Below are 22,233 nucleotides of genomic sequence, written 5' to 3'. Positions count from 1 at the left end.
ATAAATGAACTCCTGCAGAAGACTGAGCCTACACTGATGAAATGACATTGTATAAAATCTCCATGTGTAGACACTGAACTAAAATGGCTCATTTATAGCACATACATAGGGCTGCATTGCTCATCACAGTCCCAACACAACAAGCAGCTGAAATCCATTGTTTCTAATAGGCTCAATTCAAACCAAAGCACCATGTGGGTATATGTAGGTGAAAATGGAATATGCTGCACCTAAACGCACTTAATCCCCATAATTAACCACTTGCCGACTGCCGCATGTACATATACATCGGCAGAGTGGCATGGACAGGCAAATGGGCATATAGGTACTTCCCTTTAAATTTGCCGTCGTCTGCGACCCTGCCGCGAGCTCTGTGTGATCACGGGTCCTGCAGACTCCACGGGGATACCCCCGATCGTCTCATGGAGAGGAAGTAGGGGGAAATGCTGATGTAAACAAGCATTCCCTGTTCTGCCTAGGGACGCTGACCCCGATCACAGCTCCCTCTGATCAGTGTCGTGTCACACGCAGCTGCAAGCAGCATCTTTGCAGCACTGTAGGAGTGGTGTATAAAAACACTGTGCATGAAATCAATGGGCGGCAGCGCTTTGTGGGCGGTTTTAACTCTTTTCCGGCCGCTAGCGGAGGTTAAAAGCTCCCAAAAACCTCAGCAAAAATGATGGTAAATCGAGGCTAAAAATAGCGGCACTTTACCGTCAACGCCCCAGTGTGAAAGTAGCTTTAGTACTCTTAACTGAGACAAGTACACACTATAGAGGGATATGCTTTGTTCATATTTCATGTGGGAGGTTTACAACCACTTTAAAAAAAGGGGAGAAAAAGATTTGGCTTCTGCCATGAGGAAAAAATAAATCAATTCAACCCAAATGATTTTTTCTCTAAAATGCATGTCAACCCGAGTGTGTGTAAACACAAGCTAAACGCAATTCAAATAAATCCAGCCACAACTACCGTATTTATTGATGTAGAACACGCACTTTTCCCCCTGAAAATAGGGGGCAAATCACCTTGGAGGGGGGTGAGCAGTGGCAGAATTCACAAGCCGGTTACTCAGCTCTTACGTCACACACAGTCCCACCTCCACCACTGTCATTATACCAGTGTTCTGTCTATCACAGGAGCTGGTCCAGTGCCGATGGCGGAGGCGGGACCGTGTGTGTGCGAGAGGCGAGTAAACAGGAGATGACAGCTTGGTGATTTCCTGCACTGTCCATGCAGTGCCTGCATCGATGGTGAGGCTGCAGATGGGCATTGATCAGGCTGCATGGATGAGATGGGCTGTAGATGGATGAGCATTGATCAGGCTGCATTAAGCTTGCAGATGGGCATTGTTCAGTGTGCATTGATGGGAGATGAGGAGGCTGCATTGATGGGCACTGACCCCTATTTTAATACGTTATTTAAAAAACACTTATCTTTCCTGAAACTTCCCTCTTAAAATTAGGGTGTGCATTATACGCCCATAAATACAGTAATTAGATGGTTAATGATTAAATTAAACCAAGGCTAGACCAATAAAAAAAAAAAAAAAAATGATACAAATGCACAAAAAGTCCAAACACTCCTGCTCATGCCATTTTCCTAATAAATATATTATTTTTATCATAAGAAATGTAAACCCTTTTTAAACCATACAGGGAAAATGTAAATACTGACAGCCAATATTTTGGACTGGTTGTTCTTTGCAATACAGTACAGCTTGCATAAGGATTCATTCCTTGTGTCATACTCCATGGCCTGGCACTTCTAATAAGGGTAAACATAGTCCGAAGCCTCCAAGTTAATCACACATTGGCATCTGGACTATTCCTTGTGACTAACCCACTGCAAGAATTAGGTTCACACGCTGGCTGCTAATCCTACATTGGCCAGACCTTTCATGCTGTGCAGCTTACTCACATCGAACGGATGCTACAAAAAACAAGCCGGGAAAGACGCATCTCGCTAAATGATTATTTACTGGCTGTAGGAGGCCACCCAGGAGTAGAACACAATATATTCCATATAATAAGCCTATACAAGTGACCAGTCCTATATAGCAGGGATATGCAATTAGCGGACCTCCAGCTGTTGAACTACAAGTCCCATGAGGCATAGCAAGACTCTGACAGCCGCAAGCATGACACCCAGAGGCAGAGGCATGATGAGACTTGTACTTTTGCAACAGCTGGAGGTCCGCTTATTGCATATCCCTGCTATATAGCTCTACTCTTCATAACCCACCTCTCTAAGGCCAGCCATAGATGGTGCAAATTACTTTCCTGCAATCACTGGTTGCAGGAAAAAAATTTGCACTATTCCCCCAACACAGTGCAGACCGGGGGAGGGGAGGTCGTCCCTGCAGGGACAGCGATTATTGCTAGCGGCTATAACAGCCCCTAGTGATAAATCGCAAGCAAATCCAACAGGCTGGTTTTACCAAAGTTGATTGATCAACTTGGTATATTCCGTTGCCCCTACACGGTTCAAATCTCAGCCTTTGCGACAGCAATTATAACCCCTGTTGCTTTCAGCAGGCATAGCCGAAATCTGAATGGAGCTGCTGTGCAAAACCAAAGCTTGTGTGAATGAACCCCAAGGCCAGCCATAGACTATTCAAATCTCTGCAGGAACCGCTTTTCTCAAATTTTGTTGCAGATTCCGAACTTATGTTATTCTGAAAAAATAGCTGCTTGTTCCTCTGTATCCAAGTGCAGAGTGAATTTGAATGAGAATGATTTTATAATTATCAATCAGCTGCTACACTTGCAGGGGTCTAATGAGAAAAGTGTCAGGGTCTGCATTCCTTTAGCTGTGATAAAAATTATATTTTTGTTGTAGGAGATGCCCAAAAGCTGACCTGTATCTTAGTGCAGACTTCTGGGAAAATCAGAAAATTACATATCTAGGGGGGACATTCTGTACACCATCTGTGTACAGAACGCCTCCAGGTAGCCATATTGCGCACACACACACACACACACATATAATTATTATCAACAATTTTAATATGAATTTATTGTTGGCACCTTTAGTACAAGAAAGGCCAAGAAAAATGCAGTCTGCGGTCTCTAACCATCTCTTGTATGTCTGCAATCCCCTATTTAAACACACTGCTATAGCATTAGCAAAATTTCCATTCGGGGCACCTCTAGCAGACCTGATACAAGAGATCAAAAGCAGCCTCGCCAGATGCAGCCTCACCAGTACCCGCCAGACGCAGCTTGCCTGTGCCCAGATCAGAGCTGTGATCTCCCGCTGTGTCATGGGACTGGATTTGAATTTCCCAGCCGCAGTAACAATGTCCCACCTCCTGTGATCACGTCACACTGATTCAGTGTCCTACTATTGGATCAGTGTGCCATCTATCACAGGAAGAGGGACATTGTTACTGCGGCCGCCTGGACAATTCAGCTCCGCGACACGCAGATTGCTGCTCTGCGAGTAGATGGCACCCAGGGCAGACCCGCCCCTTTTTCGGCTCTATTGTCTGCATTTTTCTTATTTCAGCCATATGCCAAAAAACAGTTTCCAGCTGATAATTTTCAGCGGCTGAAATTTCGGTGCACCACTAATTACAATATGACTTGTGTCACAGTTTTATGTGTTATTTTTTTATTTGCCATTTTTTGCCTACAAAAGTGGCGTTACCCTTTAAATAATTTCTTACTGTTTTTTTGCCTCCTTGTAACATCTGCCAAAAGCTCCATATCTGTTTATTGGGAACAGGCAGTACGAGTTCGTATCGGTCATGTGTACTGCTCTATGCACACCACACATCCCAGAGTCCACCCCAAAAGAGGCTACGTTCCCACGTACAGCGGGGACCACGGAGAATGAACGTAGCCACCCTCTAACAGAAAGTCTCATCACAGCAGCAAAAAATAAAATAATTTGGAGCTCTGGAGGCAGCTGAGAGCAACAGAAGGAACTTTTTCAAGTTAAGAAGACATACTTGAATAGAATTTTCTTTTTTCAAACCAGAGTTCAGTGTCACTTTAAGGTCACCAGGTCACAGCTTCCGTAAAGTCTTAGTTTCCCACACGCTATCACATAAGTTCTGCCAGTGGGGTCAGATGAGGCGATGTGTACACAGGGAAATGAACGTTATTTTAGCAAAGTGTGCAGAAATCATCCTACTCCACCATATACTGACATTATCTATTATAGGTATAATAGCACGACTGCTCAGAGTATATAATACCAATCTTATTCTGTTCTTTTTGAAGTGCATGTCTGGGGGAAAACATATCCAGTACGTATCTTCAATACATGCACACTTCCCCATGTTTTGGATCCAAGTACAAATAATCCTAGGATAGAAAGTGTGTAACTGGTAGGACCACCAGGTGAAAAAAAGCAAAGAAAACTAATGCAGCCACCACTTCTAAATAGGGTTGTACCGATCCCGGTACTCTTACTAAGCATTTGTACTCGTGCAAATGTTTTGATAGCTGAAACTGATACCTTTGCGGTATGAATTAGGTCCATACAAAATGAATAGGCTCAAATCACACAAGAATACGGTGCAATTTCTGTCCGAATCGCAAGCGGTCCCCCCCCCCCCCCCCACTGGTCCTGTGTGAAGAAACCGCTTTTGATTCGGACAGGAATTACACCGTATTCCTGTTCAAATTTCATGCAATTCTTTGCAGTGCGATTTGAGCCCATTCATTTTCTATGGGTCCAAAACGCACACAAGAAGGTATCGGTACTGAGTGTCAGCTTGCACTTGACCCTAAAGTATCAGTACTTGCAGGTAGAAAACAAATATTGGTGCAACCCTACTTCTAAGGACTGGTGAGCCTCAATACAGTTTTGCTGTTGGGATTAAATACATAGAGTCCAGTATGGATCCAGCCCTGTGACCGTCTGCAGCAGCACTGCTCTTTCTCCCCGGTCTCACAGAACAGACAGATAGCAGCAGGGGCCATTGGCTGCTGCTTTCAATCAAATACAGTGAGGAGGAAGTGGGGGACGAGCCATGCTTTGAGAGTCAATGGATGCACACAGCCCAGCGGTTTGCCATGGTGTCAGACACAGAAGAAAAGGAGCCTAGATTGCTGGTGGGGAATCTCAGAAGACGAGGTTACACGTAAATATAAAACTTTTTTTTTCTTTTTTATATCTTGGGGTAAAATAAAGCAGCTTTTAGAAACTCTTTAAAGCTAAACTCCAGACACAAACATTTTTATTTAAATATATTCCTCCTTAATAACTACAAAGAACATAACTCCAATTTGTGTGCACTACATACTTTTACAAGGTAATATATGGGATTGTAAAGGTCGGTCACATTGCCCTCTACATGGCCTGTGCAGAGAGCTGTGGAAAGGGTTCAGCAGGTCCACCCAGTACAGGAGGGGCGGAGACAAGACCAATCGCCCTGCACAAAGACAGAGAGCAGCAGCGGCCGGTCTGTAGTACAGGAAGCACAGAAACAACGTTTTACAATGATTACTGCACAGATCTGGAAGAAATGCACAAAGCTCATCACTCACAACACTACATATTCTGTGAATGGGAATTCATAAAGGGTGACATGTACACTCTTTAGAACTGTGTTGGGGTGCAGCACTGAAGGTATCGGTGCTTGTGTCATGTACAGGAATCTAAAATATTTAAAAGCGGAGGTCCACCCTAAAGTGGACCTTCCGCTCATCGGAACCCTCCCCCCCTCCGGCGCCACAATTGGCACCTTTCAGGGGGGAGGGGGGGTGCAGATACCTGTACAGTACAGGTATCTGCACCCACTTTGGGGATAGCTCTCTGCGGAAAGGGGGGTAGATTACGCCCCTTTCCGAAAGTCCCCCCGCTGCCTGCTGGGAAACACACAGATCCCAGAGGCAGCGGGTCCATCCTTATTGCGCAGCGCGAGTCGCGCATGCACAGTAGGGAACCGGGAAATGAAGCCGAAAGGCTCCACTTCCTGATTCCCATACCCAAGATGGCGGCGGCAGCACCCGAGAGACGATCGAGAGATCGGCTTCGGGTGCCAACATCGCGGGCGCGCTGGACAGGTAAGTGTCACTATTTTAAAAGTCAGCAGCTGCAGTATTTGTAGCTGCTGGCTTTTTAAAAAAAAAAAAAAAAAAAAAACGCGGAGTCCGGTGGACTCCCGCTTTAAAATAACAGCGCTAGCGGAATAATATACAAAAAAAAAAAAAGTGAAATCTTAAATTTGATATTAACATAAAAATGGAGTGCTAAACCACAAAAATTCATGTCCTTGATGACGCCCCCGACGTAATTTCCGGTTTGAGAGCCAGTGACGCTACCTCCGGGTGTCTTGTAACGCACGCCAATGTTTGTGATCCAGGAGCACGTTTTTTACTCATCTCAGCGCAGTTGTGTCATTCACGCGTTTTCTTTTCAGGTTTGCCTTGCTACGCTTTGGGAATTCGTGAGATTTATGATACCACTTCCATTTGGATATTTGGGCTCCACCACATTAACCCCAAGTTTACCATGACCCTCGGACTGCAAAGCTAGGGGTCTATCATATTTGGCGAGTGGGGACACTTGGAGGGAAATCTTCCAACCCGAATCGCATTGAAGTCTATCCATTAACGCTGAAGTTTCAGCGCAAAGCACTTTATAGTTGAACTTTATTAATTTAGTTCAATATTTTTTATTTAATAATGTTGAATCATCCCAGGAGACACTGAGCACTATATTAATGTCATTTTTGTGGTTTAGCATTTTTATGTTCATATCAAATTTAAGATTTCACTTTTTTTTGTATATTATTCCGCTAGCGCTGTTAAATATTTTATTTCATAGGGTTTTAGGACCTTTGCAACAGCTGCTGTGGTCTTACCATTTAATCATTCCTTCTAGTGTGAGTTTTCGTTTTTTTTTTTTTTTTTTTTTTATGTACATGAATCCGTCTGTATTCACTAAGGCTCGGTTCACACAGGACGCGGCACGACTTGCAGCGCCGCGACCTGCCGTGACCTCAGCGGCGACTTGCAAAATGACTTCTGTATAGAAGTCAATGCAAGTCGCCCGAAGTCGCCGCCAAAGTAGTACAGGAACCTTTTTTCTAAGTCGGAGCGACTCGAGTCGCTCCTATTAGAACGGTTCCGTAGTACAGAACGGGGGCAACTTGTCAGGCGGCGAAGTCGCCTGGACAAGTCGCCCCTGTGTGAACCGAGCCTAATACCTCAATGCACCCCCTCCCTCCCTAGCCACAGAAGACAGAAAAGGCACGTAGTGCTCTGGAATGAAACAACTACACACTATAAAGGGATAAGCTTTGTTCATATTTCATGTCTGAGGATTACAACCAATTGAAAGTGTTACTAAACCCAGGACCCTGCATTCACTATATCTAATCTCCCACAGTACACAGAACATGGAAATGCAATTATTTTAGTAAATAAACTGCTAAATACCTTTTCTCATCGGCAGTACATAGCAGTCTTGCAACTTCTATGAGTGTCTGGTTAAAGCTTATAAGAGGAGTTTTCATTCTACTGGATAGTGCCAATTGGCCCTTTGCTGAGCACTTGCATTCCCAGGAAAAAAAAAAAAAAAAACTCTAGCAATACACACCAAACTGAGCATGTGCAGAGTGCCCCCAAGGCTCTGTACTATCAGGAGATTGATTTTACTTGTTGTGGGTTTAGTAACACTGAGGCTGGGTTTCCCCGCATCCAATTCACATGACAGGAGGGTGTGACCGGCTCTCATTGAGAGTCGGTTCACACATCTGCGGGGCGGCTACACAGGGGTCTTTGGCTCAGTTTCAGGTCCAAATTCAGGCAAAAATTTGGCCCCAATTGTCCCTGAAACAGAGAGCAGGTACGACCCCTGCTGTGAGCCACACATGAATTAAGTGTGAACCCAACCTAAGAGCACAAAGTGTAATTTATGTATCTTATGTTTGTTCCTCTGCTATCAGCACAAATCACATCTGACAAATTTTGATGACACCAAAATAAAAATGGTGACAGGGGAGGGATCTCCAGCTGAAGGAAAGCCTCAAATCTGTTCCTGTGTGCCGAGTTAAGGGAAGTGTGTCCCTTCCCTCCAATCAGCTCTCGGAGCTCTCCTGACTGAGCTCTACAGAGTAACTTCCGCTCTCTGCCCTGTTTTCTGACAGCCCAGAGAAGCTTTATAAATTCTGGACTTTGAACAGATGTAGAGAAGACTGCAGATAAACGGGTAGAACTTACGTAAGAGGGTTTGTTTCATTTCTGTGTATAACCTGAGGCTAGTCACTTCACTGGGCATATAGAGGGGTTTACAACCACTTTCAAGGAAATGACCACCAGAAAAGTGATGTTGGGTCTGCTTTTAATTCCCCTATTGAGTTGTGTGAATGGAGAAGGGGAGAGATGGGAGAGATGGGGCAGCAAAAACGTGACTCTCACTTTCCTGTAGGAGAGCTGCCGTGGGCTGGAAGTACAGAGATACAAAGCAGCAGTTTGGATGTGGGATAAAACAAAATTTAAAAAGGTAATGTTTTCTTTACATACCACAAGTCACAAAAATCTGGAGTTCCAATTTTACTATGTGTACTACAGCTACCTATATAGTCCTGTGCAGGTTATGTAGTGCCGGCTCTTAGATCTGGGTGAAATCTGTCCACATCTGACATAACCGTCTAGTGAAAAGCAGACAAATGTGTAGATTTTTGTAGTACATGTCAGGGCACTGACACTTGGCCAGGAATATACCTGACCCCTTCCCAAAATATTACTAAGTTATAGGCTTACATCCAGTATTGTGCCTTTATTGACCTGCATTGATAAATCAGAGCTGGAAATGACTCCAGAAAATGTATGAACCAGCAATAGTGCAGCTTTGATCTATCATATACAGTTCTCACTGACCACAGAGGCCATACTGTATATACATAGCCCCCATCCCAACACTCATACACTGCTCTCCCCCCTCAGTTTCCAGATATAGACTGGGCAGACATCAAGTCCCCATGTACAGCCTGGGCCTAAGATTCAAAGAAGCTGTACAAGGATAAAAAGGGCCGCTTTGAAGACTAAGACTGGTCATACATATAGAGAATTTCGGCTGTTTGCAGTGTGATTGGCTATTCATCACTCAATATCGACTTGTCTACTAACTGATCGAATAAAATAGTTTCCATGATTGAAAGTGTTCAGTCAAGAACATATCGTTTTTTTCCCCTTTTCGATTAAAACACACATATACACTTTGGTTGAATTGGTAAAAGTTTTTCTTTGGAACCATCGACATTAGCCGGGCCTACTGCCGAAATCAGCACCAATGTCAAACGATCTTTTGGAAAATGGCCAGTTTCAGCTGAAATTCTATAGGTTTGTGGCCAGCAGAAATATCAAAAAACACTCCCCACTAGGTCCTGATAAACCCAGCCATCTACAATTCAAGAGATAGAAATCTTACATACGTATAAATAGACATTTTCTACCATCATCTCCAACATTCCGCGGTATAATAAAAGGGTTTGCTGATGTCTAGACACTTAATTATGCTTCTCTGTGTTTATTCATTCAAAGCAATCTACATCCAGTTACGTCCATGTATTATTTATTGTGCAGAGGCAGAGGAAACTGTACAAACAGTTACCAGTTCCACCCAAAACTAATCCTATCATTTAGAGGACAGGATAACTGGGAACCACATAAGCACAGCAAAGGCTCTCCCACAAATCCCCCTTTGTATTGCCAAGTAACTTCATTGCTGTTACCGTGCGATTCCATCATAATGCATGTCAACCCACCGTGTTCCATGTCCTCAGTGCCACAAAGGACAGAGAATAAAATTCAAATATGTAGCAATGGCTGATCTCATTGCTGGGCAGGAATATAAATTTAAAGTCAATCTGTCACTATAAAATGCAGTAAGCAGCACTGCTACAACTGAGAGACAGAGCACAGTTTCTAAATCAATGGTATATGAGATTATATATATATATTTTTTATTTATTTTTTTATGACAGCTGTAGGGTGTATTTTTGTTTGTAAAATCAACTTGAAATAGTAACTAATGCAGCGTACACACGACCAGACTTTCCGGCAGACTAGGTCCGAAGGGATTAGTCCGGACAATCCGATCATGTGTGGGCTAGTCCGATCGTTTAAAAAAAAAAAAAAAAAAAATCCGGACCTAGAAATAGAACATGTTTCAAATCTATCCGACGGACTAAAATCGGAAAAACCGTTAGTCTGTATGCTGGTCCGACGGGCCAAATACGACACAATGAAAGCTATTGGCTACTGGCTATTGAATTTCCTTGTTTAGTCCCGTTTACGTCATAACTTTCAAAGCGAACGGACTTAGTCCATTCGTGTGTGGTCAAGTCCGTTCAAAACTCAGCCAAAAGTCCATCGGGAAGACAGTCGGACCTAGTCTGCCGAAAAGTCCAGTCGTGTGTACGCCGTATATAAACAACTCTATCGCATGCAACTGTAAGTCAAGTGCTAAAATTTGGTAAAGGAATGGGCCTGTAGGGGGAAAAAAAATGAAAATATAATATATATAGTTATATTTTCATTTTTTTTTCCCCCCCTACAGGCCCATTCCTTTACCAAATTTTAACACTTGACTTACCGTTGCATGCAATAGAGTTGTTTATAGACTTTTGCCGCGTACACACGACCGGACTTTTCAGCAGACTAGGTCCGACTGTCTTCCTGACGGACTTTCCGAATGGACTAAGTCTGTTCGCTTTGAACGTCATGGCGTAAACAGGAATATTATATATATATATATATATATATATATATATATATATATATATATATATATATATATATATATATATATATATATATATATATATATATATATATATATATATATTTTTTTTTTTTTTTTTTTTTATTATTATTTATTCATTTCACTAGCAACAATTATTAACAGCAGTTCATGAAAAAAAAAAAAAAAAAAAAAAATTATAACACAACACCTCAACAGCTCATTTGCCAAGTGTCCAAAAATACCAGCAATTGAAAAAGTCATTGATTTAATTCTACTCTGCAGACCAGCAAACCCGATGATAAAATGATCTGACAATAGTTTACACAATACAAATTGTAGATTCTAAATATTGACATGTGCAATAAAAAAGGTCCATTGTTCTTGCTGCAAGAGCCTGGCATCACCGCTTGTTTGTTTACAAGCACAGCTGTGGCATATTAGGCACATGCTCTGTGACAAGCTACCACTCGGTGCAAGTCCTTCTTCATTTAAATAATGAATTTATAGTAAAAAGTATATAAAATCAGCCTTTCCACACAGAGGAACCTTTGAAATCATTTTCTGGTCTCGGAACCCCTGACAAAATGACAATATCTAAAACTCATGATACATCAGTGCAATGGTCAGTGGGAAGAATGCTCCTTACACTTGTGGACACTGGGAAGACTTACCCTCTTAAGCAGTCTACACTGTGCAAATTGCTTTCCTGCAACCATGTTGATTCCCCCATCAACAGACAGTGCTGACAGAGGAATCCCTCCTGCCCTGTCATTGTATTCTCCCGGCAGGGGTCCTTGCTGGGAGAAGACAGCTTGCGGCTGATATAGCTGCTAACAATCGCAAGAACTGGCAGGCTGGTTGTACCTTGATAAACTTGGTGCATTCAACCTGCCCATACATGGTTCCTGCTGAACCAGCCAAGATTTGAACCATCTAAGATTTGAACCCTGGTTGAGAAACCCTGATATAAAAAGAGTAAAATATAAACAAAAAAGTCTGCTGATGTGTGGAACACATAAGACCCAAACATATGCATTTGCACTAAAATTCAACTGTGTTGGTGCCTCTTTTTTGCCCATATATTGGAAACATATATTTATTATTTGGCACATTTTTAGAGCTAAATTTCCACTTTAAAGCTTAATTTATATTGCAAAAATGAAAAGTGTATTAAATAAATAGATGCCTGTGCCACTTGTAATAAACAGCGCCCCTACAGGACAACTAAAATTGCAACATAGGTGCAAAGGAATAATAAAGTTACATTGTGTGCATTATAGAGCATAAAAACAAAGTAGCCATATACGCATCTTTAAACACACAGTTATGAATGAGCCCATAATAGGCACAATAAGAAGGAAAGGGGTCAGTGTAACATAACACTGCTCAACCTCAGCACCCTAAATAAAACCCTATCAGATGCCTGTTGAGTCCCCCCCCCCCTCCGAATTTACATGGTAAAATTGAATATTGAACCTATTGTCCAACGCAGAGAATCTCCCACACCCCATTGAAATCGCACTCCATTCATGCGATTTGCCACCAGTGTTGTTAAATAAAGGATACACCAAACAGATCGCAAAACAGTGTGATTGCAAGATTTGGAATCAAAAAAAAAAAAAAAAAAAACACACACGATAGAGATGCCTTCACCTTTATTTTGGGCAGTATGAATTGAGCCCATACAAAGTGAATGGGCTCAAATCGCACTGCTTATAGATCGCATGCGACTTGAATAGTAATGTGGTGCAATTTCTATCCAAATCGCATGCAGTTTCCCGCACCACATAAGTGTGAACACAGGCTTATGGGCACTTGTATGGCACCATCAATTTACACAAACACACACACACACACACACACATTGTACCTTCACATCAGTCCCTGTTCTCAAGGAGCTTACAATCTAAAAAGGTCCCCAACTCACATTCATACATATACATTCTAGGGCCAATTTAGACAGGATCCAATTTACCAACCAGCATGTGTTTGGAGTGTAGGAGGAAACCCACACAGGCACAGAAAGAACATGCAAACTCCATGCACATCAATGGAAAAAGCAGAGTGCCTAAACCCTGGCTTTTAATGCATACTGTTAGGTTATGTGGTTGTCTGCGAGCTGGTGGTAAGTCAAGTTTGGTTTTCCCCTTGGATTTATCCTTGGCCTTGCTTGGAAAACCCAGAGCTGGATGCAGTGATCTCTGGTACAATAACGTTTTATGAAAAGTGGGCATCTGTGTCCACAGAGGCACAGGGAACATGGCTTCAATATGGTTTCCATAGAGAAACAAAAAAAGTTGGACGAGGATTTCATATCTCTCTGTTCAGTTGTATCCCAACAGAATGGATAGCAAAGGCTTACAGCAGGTACCACAGACACCAGTTGTTGAAAACAGCCAGACCAGGAGACACTCATGTCAAGAAATGAAGGAAATCTTCCCAACAGAACAGCCCATAGTAAAATCCTGGCAGAGGTTCTAATGGACCTTCACTCTAAGCCAGAAATACCAGCTGTCCTGGATTCTACATTGCTCGTCACTTCCCGTTAGCAACCAATGGCACCAATTGCCTACAGACAGAACCCAGGACCATGGCAATGTCTGCATACTCAGAGGTGCACAAACACTTCCCGAAAACTTCACTCAAACAAGTTTCAAGTGCGGACAGACGTGATTGTCAAATTCCATCTGTTACACATCCACAGGTAACAGCACTGACACTGCAGCACATGGCAAGCTTCCCAAAGGTGACCTGCTATTCTGCAAGTGTACAGGAATGTGTGCCACTGGCTACAGTATTACAGGTGTCAATATTTGCTAAGAAAAGCAGCAGAGGGTAAAGGGCAATTCTACTAAAAGTGTGAGAAGGGATGTCAGAACAGACAGGGGCTGCTGGGGAGATGGATCTTCTGGCTGCAACCCGTTTTTCTGTTTGGCTTTCCAACAATCGGTGCAGCGAGTTGCTTTGGACGTTTTATTCAAATCGTTGTCTTGCCCAGTAAAGCCGTAAAAAATCCAAAGCAGAGCTTACAAAATCAAAATCTCACCATGAGTGTAGAAAAAACCTTACATATGTAAAAGTGGAAGATAAGAGTCTTGGTATATATGCTCCATTAATATCCACAAAATATGAAATGAAGAAAACCTGTAGTCCACCGTCACTATGACCAATTATCAGTCATATCTAAGCATATGGAAATGTGGACTGTTAGGCCGCATTCACATGGGTATACTGATCTGTGTGAAGGGCAGTCTGTCAGCATCTTCATCTGTGCATCAGACCCAGTGAAGGGCGAGTTCGGAGATCCATGCAGCCGGGCACCTGTTGTTGATTTGAACACGTGCTTCCTGGGCGGGTGAAGGCGGCCCTTCACATAGGTGTACGAACTGGTACACCCGTGCCAATGAGGCCAGAAATATAATCATGGATTGGTGTAGGGAGGAATAATCAACACTATTAAGACAGACTATAAAAGCAGATCTTCACTGTATCTGAGCACCAAAAACACAATTTTATTCATTTCCAATATTGAAAGCAAACTCCTCAGTCCATCCATGTCTCCAGATTTTATTTTGTTGAGAAATCACTTTAAAAAACATCCCTCTAGCATTTCTGGCCGTGTCCACCTTGACTAGGGCAAATAATTCATGTAGCATTTACTTCATGAAATTCTTCTGCCCGTAGCTCAAGCATGCATGCAGGAGGGTGTTCTGAGCTGAGAAAACCCCTCCTGAAGACTCCTGGGATGTATGACATCATTTGCCTAGGCATCAAAGCCAGGAAGTAACGGAAGAAATGTTACGTTTAAAACAAGTATCATATGCTGTCCTATCCATTTATGAATGCTGGCAGCATGAGGATTACAAATAATCAATGCTGATTGGGAGAGTGAAGTTCTGCTTTAAATATTACTTAAAAAAAAATAAAATAAAGAAGTTTAAAATGTAATTTTAACCACTTGCATACTGGGCACTTAAACCCCCCTCCTACCCAGACCAAATTTTCAGCGCTGATGCAATTTGAATGACAATTGTGCGGTCATACAACACTGCACTCAAATTACATTTTTTTTAATAATTTTTTTTTTCACAAATATAGAGCGGTCTTTTGGTGGTATTTAATCACAGCTGGGGTTTTTATTTTTTGCTAAACAAAAAAAAAAAAAAAAAGGAAATCTTTCTCCTTCACTGATACGTGCTGATGAGGCGGCACTGATAGGCACAGTTATGGCGGCACTGATGGGCACAGATAAGCTTGGGGCAATCTCCTTGATCGGGACCAATGTCCCTCTCACAGCTGCCGATGTTTTGCATTTTTTTTTTCTCCTCACGCAGTCAGCACAAGGAGAAAAACTAGCCGGTTACCACCTCCGTTTACATCACATGATCAGCTGTCATTGACTGACAGCTGATCACATGGTAAGGGGTCAGGATCGACCCCTTACTCTGATCTGTGATCCAGCGAGTCTCAGACCCACTGATCACAGAGCGCAGCGTGCACGCAGGCCGCTCGGGCACGGGAGGACGTCAACAGACTTTCTCCCAGCAAAGCAGGTCTACAGCGTGGATCTGAACAAGATAAAGATATTTTAAAATGCTGAATCCATACAAATTCTTAAAAATTAAGGCATAAAAAAGGAATGTGCCATCACAACCATTTTACAAATTATGTTTTGGTAAAGCACGGCAGAAAAACCTGCTAACCGGTAACAGACAAAGACAGTCCTGCCATTTCAGGTTCTTTTTAGGCCTCGTACACACGAGTTGGCCAGAATTCTGGCTATTGGAATGCATGTCTGCCTCTTAAGTCCCCTGTCACTAAACTGATACACATAGTTTGTATGGACACACAAGTTAACACAAAGGGGAGGTTACAGGCAAATAAAAAAATTTAAAAAACTCAAACGCCTGCAGAAGCAGCTTTTTTGAGCTGCAGTGTGCATGAGGCCTTGTACAAGAGCTCCTTCACTATGTAAATCCCTGGTGCCCAACCTGCACCCCTTTGATATAAGATTTGCAACTCTCAGACCTCAGCAGTCTGTAGTGGGAACATTGATGAGGGTAATAGCATTGATCTCTACTAGCCCAATGTAACATGTTCCTGGGTTCATATTGTCTACTGCAGCATATCCCCAGCCAAAAAAAATGTAGCCTATCCACTGACTCTCATTAGGTATGAAGTGTCTCACAGTCGTTTCAAGTATTACATAAATTGAACAATTTGGTGATATGAGGGGCCACGTTTGTGGCCCACCTTTCGCGCACAGGTTGCCCACCACTGATCTAGATATTCAGCTACAACCAGAATTGACATAACTGCATACAGGAAGACATCATCTAGTGCCAGTTTTATTTAGCATTACTTATTGTAAAATATTAATTTAAAGTAAGGCTGGCCATAGATGGTCCGAATCGTGCGGACAGGCTGAACATGGTACATGTTGATTGATTATTCAATTTGGGTACAACCAGCCTGCTGGATTCGCTTGCGATTATCACTAGTGGCTGTTATAGCTGCTAGCAATAATCACGGTCTTCTCCCGGCAGGGAAGGATAACATTTGGGGGGGGGGGGGGGCTTTGGGCCTGCATCTGAAAGATGATGGCATCTCTAATGTTCAAAACAGTCAGTCACAAGGTTTGTTCACATGGGCAGCCAGGCAGTGGTAAAAGTGGGTAGCTGATCTTCAGTTTTACCACCCACCTAAACATAGAAAATAGAACCACTCAGAGCTGTACACTACAAATGCTTTGGCAAAGATTAAAGGGCATGTCGCATTTGTCAGATGGGAATGTCCCCAAACATGATCCATGCAAGTGAATAGGGCCACACTGCAAACACATGCACTGCATGCAATAGCGGCAGTGGGTTGACATTTTGAGGGTTAAAAGCGGCATCATCGTCATCTCCTGCCAAACACTTGCTGAAAAGCACCCCAAGCAAGCTCATATTCTCCTGAACAATTTTAGAGACTATCACTAGGGAAAGAAAAAAAAGCCGCTAACAGAAAAGTGCTTTCTTATAAACCTGAAAGGGATCCTGACAGGGAGTTACAAAAACACCATCAATGGTACCAGCAGAAAAAGAGAGCTTTGGACCTCTGTGTCCGGCAACCAGTCTGCTGAAACTTCACACTGAGCAATCTCCCGGAACAGACCTTACAGGAATCCTTCGGCTCCTGTGCCTTCTCCTGCTGTCACTGCAGAGCACAATAGTGATGTAGGGGGCATCATGAGGAACCACAGCAGCCAGCAGTGTGCTGCCTTCTCCACACACCTGAATGCATGGTACAAGACCAGTGCCAGGCAATTGGGCCACCTACATCATCAGGTATCACTGCCAGCATTTATACCTGGACAGGATAACATGTAGCTCCTGCCAGTCCTCCCCACTACATTCTTATTGGCTGCCTCACCCACAGGAAATGTTCAGCAGGCAGGACAGAGCGGCAAGTTCCAGCCCCACCAGGAACCATTGGAGCTTTGCCTGTCAGGACGTGCCAACATTCAGCCAAAGCAGGGGCCACAAAAAGCTGTAGCAACCATGTGCCGGCATCTCTGGGTGCTGTAGGCTGTGTTCACACCTATATTAATTGGATGTGGGTTTCTCCGCATCCAATTCGCATTACAAGAGATTGTGACTGGCTCACTATGGAGCTGGTTCACATATCTCCATTGCGGCTGTGGCGCAGCTTACATGACCTTGGGCTCTGTTTCAGGGCGCCGAATTCAGGCAAAAATTCATTCCTGAAATGGAGAACAGGGACGCACCGAAAACCCTGCTGCGAGCCGCATCCGTCAGAGGTGTGAACCCAGTCTAATACATGGTAGCAGTCTATTTTAATCACAAACTCTTTGACACTAAGATACATACAGTGAATATAAAGGGGGGGGGGGAGGAGCTGCGCTAATAGTAACTATATAAAAAATGAACATGGTGAACCTCAAACCAAAATAAATGAAGAAAAGAAGAAATTTTATAGTGATAAAAAAAAAAAAAAAAACCAACACCAGAAATTAGAAAAGTGCAAATCTGTGAATCAGTCTTCAAAGTATATGAATTGCTTTTCAGAGTCCTCTAAAGGTGGCAAATCTCTCCACTACATAGATTTTCACAGTTACCAGATACCAAGCGGTGTATCGCTTGTGGCCAATCACCGGTCAGACTCAGATGACAGCTCACATCCGAGAAAACCTATAATGGAGCATAGATGGACAGTCTGGGACTCATAAGCAAATCCAAAGGGGCCAATCTCGTTCAGAGAGGAGACTCAAAGTAACCCAAAAATGATTGACAGATTTGCACTTTATAGCATTATACCAACTTCCAGTGTATAACTTCAAGCGGAGTTCCGCTGCCCCCCCTGCAAAATATGTAAAGTCAGCAGCTGCACATACTGTAGCTGCTGGCTCTTAATATTAGAACACTTCCCTTACCTAGAATCCACCGATGCCGGGACCCCAGCCAATGTTTACATCGGCTCTCAGGTGCTGCCTTTCGGCTTCACAGCCAGTTGCTTCCCTACTGCACTTTCTGAATGGCCCAGTGGCGGGGGACGGAGGAGGTCGGCGAAACTTCTGAGTGATCTCGCAGCAGTGGGATCTCTCAGTAGTGGAGACGGGGGTACCTGTTAAAAACAGGTACCCACTCCCCCCTCCCAGAAAGGTGCCATAGGAGGGACTCTGCTTTCACGTGGCCTTACACGGGTAGAATTTTGTTAGCCAATACTCATTTTCAGAACGTCTGTTCAATTATCTTCAGAGGACGATTTGATAATCGCTTTCCACCAGAGTAAGCAAATACACTCTTCTCTCCTCCCCCCAGGCCCTGTTTTCACAGCAAGCTTCTCCCCCCACTCCCTTTTACAATCTTAAAAAAAAAAAAAAAAAAAAAAAAACGCAGCCATGTGGGGATCCATGCGGCCACATCATCCATTCCCAGTGAATGGGTTCTGTGAATGGGAAAACTACAAGTCTGGAAATCCTTTGCTGCTGCCAGCTTGAAGTTCTCAATGAACTACCACAACACTGTTGATCACTGATCATTGTAGTTCATTGATTCTTCCTGTCACAGTGTAACTGCCTGAGCGTATCGGAGGTACAAGCAGACAGCCTGCAGGAGCATGGCATTACACCACCCACAAACTGTGACTGTAATGCTTTACATGTCCCAGACATAAATGTAAAAAAAAAAATTTCTTGTAAAAATTGTGCATTTATTTCTTTTTTTGTAAAGTGAACTTATCCTTTAATCTGGAAGTAGAATGTCCGTTCTCCAAAAATCGGTACATTGACATGGTACGCGAATAGAAAGACATGCAAAATCAGCCAAATCCAAGAATGCGCCCTCGAACGGTCAGACAAGTGATTTTTACGCTTTCTTGACCAAGCATGCAAAATTTAATTCTACAGGTGTAAAGCCAATAAAAAGAATTGCATTTTTTCAAAAACACCACAATGTAGGCCAATGCAGGTAGCTATAGACTGTTTAAACCAGCATCTCAATCTTTTTAACACAGAGGAACACTTGAAATAATAGTTCTCCGGTCTTAGGGAACCCCTGCTAAAAATTAGACATCTACAAATGATGATACATTAGTGTGATGGTCAGTGGGAAGAACGGTCCTTACATTTGTGGTCATTGGGAAGAATTACCTCCTTACAGATAGCTAAAAAGATCAATGGTGTGAGTGGGAACTTATCTGAGAGGCAGAAATTGCCCAATGCTGAAGGAACCTCTAGCAACCTTTGGAGGAACCCTGGTTGAGAATCACTGGTTTAAACAAACAATATACATGCAGTAAAGACTTTAAAAAAAAAAAAAAAAAAAAAAAGGAAAAGCTGCAGATAAGTTCTAAAATAAAACAGTGCAGAGAAATCAGAAATTTTAGACCTGTTGCACATGGACATAATAAACGACAACACGAGTGCATTGTCTTCTATGGGATGACGCACACAGCTGTATCTAGATCTCTAATGCAGCAATGTGTTCAGAGCCGTAACACACAAAATAATAAAATAGAACACATTACATGCGGGTGTATACAGGTACATTAGATCACTGGTAGATAGCAGAGGACACAGCGGTAAGAATTTTAGGCTGTGTATGCAGGCGTAGAATTCTTCACCCTCTTCTAGCTGCCAGTATTGTGATTTACACATATACTGAACACTGCTATGTACTTATGGATACAATGTAAATATTCCTAGTGTTATTTCTGTAAGTGTATGGGAATGCTCAGAGACAGTCACTTATCCCAGATTGACAGTGGCCCTAATCACCACCTGCACCCACCTGTCAAATCGGGGTAAGTGGTTGTGTCCCCATACAATTACATGGGATGCCTGCATGCAGAACCTGGCAGCCGTAGTCCATAAATGGGCTCTGTGCAGGCAGCCAATGAAAGTGTAATTTGACTGGTGGGTGGAGAGCAAACCCGAACTCATGCAGCGAGCATTACCACTCCCCTGCACTGGTACACCTGTCCTAATGGGCTGAGCGGCTGTGTCCCCATACACTTACATAGGCTGCCTGCATGCACACAGCTGATTCACCAACTACAAACTTCAGCACCCATGTGAATGAGGACTGTCTAGTCCCCCACTTAGCAAAACACATATATATCCAAGAATCCAATACCAAGCAGAGCCAAGCCTGACTTCCCTGGACGGCACACAACAAAGTGACAACAATGAGTTCAAAGTTTACAACTAATTGTGACAAAAGGAAAATGACAAAACTGATTTCCTTCTCCTCGGCTTCCTGACATCTGGCTTTTGTCTATTGTTCCCAGCGGCGGCCCGTATCCTGAGCTACACACAGGCAATGGATGGGACTTACCCTGTGGAGAGTGACTGTCTGCTGCTCCCATATCGCCGTCTCTTCCATCACCGTATTCTGAGGAGATACAAAAGACAACACACAGCCGTTATATATAGACAGCAGTCAGGGGGTAATGAGTATACACAGCAGTCAGGGGTATACACAGCAATCAGGGGGTGAGGGGTATACATAGCAGAGAGGAATATATATATATATATATATATTAAAAGGAAGGGGTGGTGAGGAGTATATAGAGAGGAGTGTATATAGAGGAGGGAGGGGGTGAGGAGTATATAGATAAGGGAAGGGGGGGTTAGGAGTATATAGAGAGGAGTGTATATATAGGAGAGAGGGGATGAGAAGTACATAGCGAGGAATATATATATATATATATATATATATATATATATATATATATATATATATATATATATATGAGGAGAGGAGAGGAGAGGGGAGGGGGTGTGTGTGTATATATATATATATATATATATATATATATATATGGGAGGGGGGTGGGGAGTATATAGAGAGGAGAGGAGCATATATATGAGGGAGGGGGTGAGGAGTATATATATGAGGGAGCGGGTGAGGAGTATATAGAGAGGAGAATATATAGGAGGGAGGGGGGGGGGGGTGTGAGGAGTACATAGACAGTAGAGGACACAGACATGTAATGAGTGTACAGTCCCCCATAATAATAACATTGATAATAACGGTGTCCGGTGTAACAAGTCAGTGATCCCCTCCCCCCCGGCTGGGACATGTAGTCCCCCAGTCCCTCAGTGAGACTCTACAGGTGGCCCGGCTAGAAGTAAGTGATGGTGGCTGGCCTAACAGACAGGAGTCGGCGCCTCACCCTCGTCATCTCCGGTCAGGGAGGCACACAGCCCCCGGTAGCGGACACCGGCTCCTCCCGGGAGGTGACACAGCGCCGCCCGGCTCCTATTACCGGGGAGCGGTGCGGACACGGCGACGTATGTTCTATGCTGGGCTGATGGATCGCTCACTCTGGACTGGGCGTAGCCAGGGAGGAGCTGGGGGCGGAACAGCGATTCTCCCAAGCCCCGCCCTCTAACAATAACAACAAACACCAGGAAGAACGAGCTGTGTGGACAAGGAGAGGGCAGAGCCGGGTCACAGCTCCGTCCGCTCACCGGGGCTCTGTGTACAGCGGGAGAAGCCAGGCACAAACTTCCCGGCCGGCATACCAATGGTTAATACATTGCGGGCACTTTAGAAAGAGGCGGACCTCTCCCTCCGGCCCGCCCGTCGCCGGAAACGTCACAGCGTCCCATCGTAATGACGGGAGACGTCAGACGCAAACCCGGTTCTACAGACTCCTCCTTCCCCGGTGCTCCCATAGCGCCATGTCTAGAGTGGGCACAGTGCCCATAGAGAGGCTGACTGCACGTGCCTACATGTGCAGGAAATCACAACTCGGGTCCTGTCCACCATTTCCAGGGACAGTTCAGAAGATAATCACTGTGTGTGTGTGTGTGTGTGCAGCCACATCTCTCATAACTCTCTCTGCTGGTTTAATCACTTAAAGATGAGTTCCAGCCTGGGTAAAAAATAAAAAAGCAAATACTGCAGCTGCTGGCTTTTAATGTAAGAACACTTCCCTGTCCAGGGCGCCCGCTATGTCGGCACCCGAAGCTGACTCGTCCCTCAGCTCCGGGTGCAAGTGCCGATGTTCTAGCGG

The 22,233-nt window shown here is 43.7% G+C and overlaps 1 protein-coding gene across 13 annotated transcripts in view; it reads right to left on the bottom strand.

The window, feature by feature from the left end:
- TJP1 (tight junction protein 1) overlaps positions 1 to 22,233 on the bottom strand; it is a 738,699-nt gene that overhangs the window by 119,109 nt on the left and 597,357 nt on the right. For 12 of the 13 annotated variants that reach the window (XM_077473241.1, XM_077473242.1, XM_077473245.1 and 9 more), the window contains one exon: positions 20,547 to 20,603. In XM_077473241.1, coding sequence (XP_077329367.1) covers positions 20,547 to 20,603 — 57 coding nt within the window. Of the gene's footprint in view, positions 1 to 20,546; positions 20,604 to 21,387; positions 21,563 to 22,233 lie in introns of those variants that run through there. The other variant, XM_077473250.1, reaches the window with a different exon arrangement.

This window comes from Lithobates pipiens, unplaced genomic scaffold, assembly GCF_037356315.1.
Source record: "Lithobates pipiens isolate NorthernLeopardFrog02 unplaced genomic scaffold, aLitPip1_a1.2 Scaffold_8, whole genome shotgun sequence".
Taxonomy (NCBI): Eukaryota; Metazoa; Chordata; class Amphibia; order Anura; family Ranidae; genus Lithobates; species Lithobates pipiens.
This window is presented reverse-complemented; position numbering and strand designations above follow the sequence as displayed.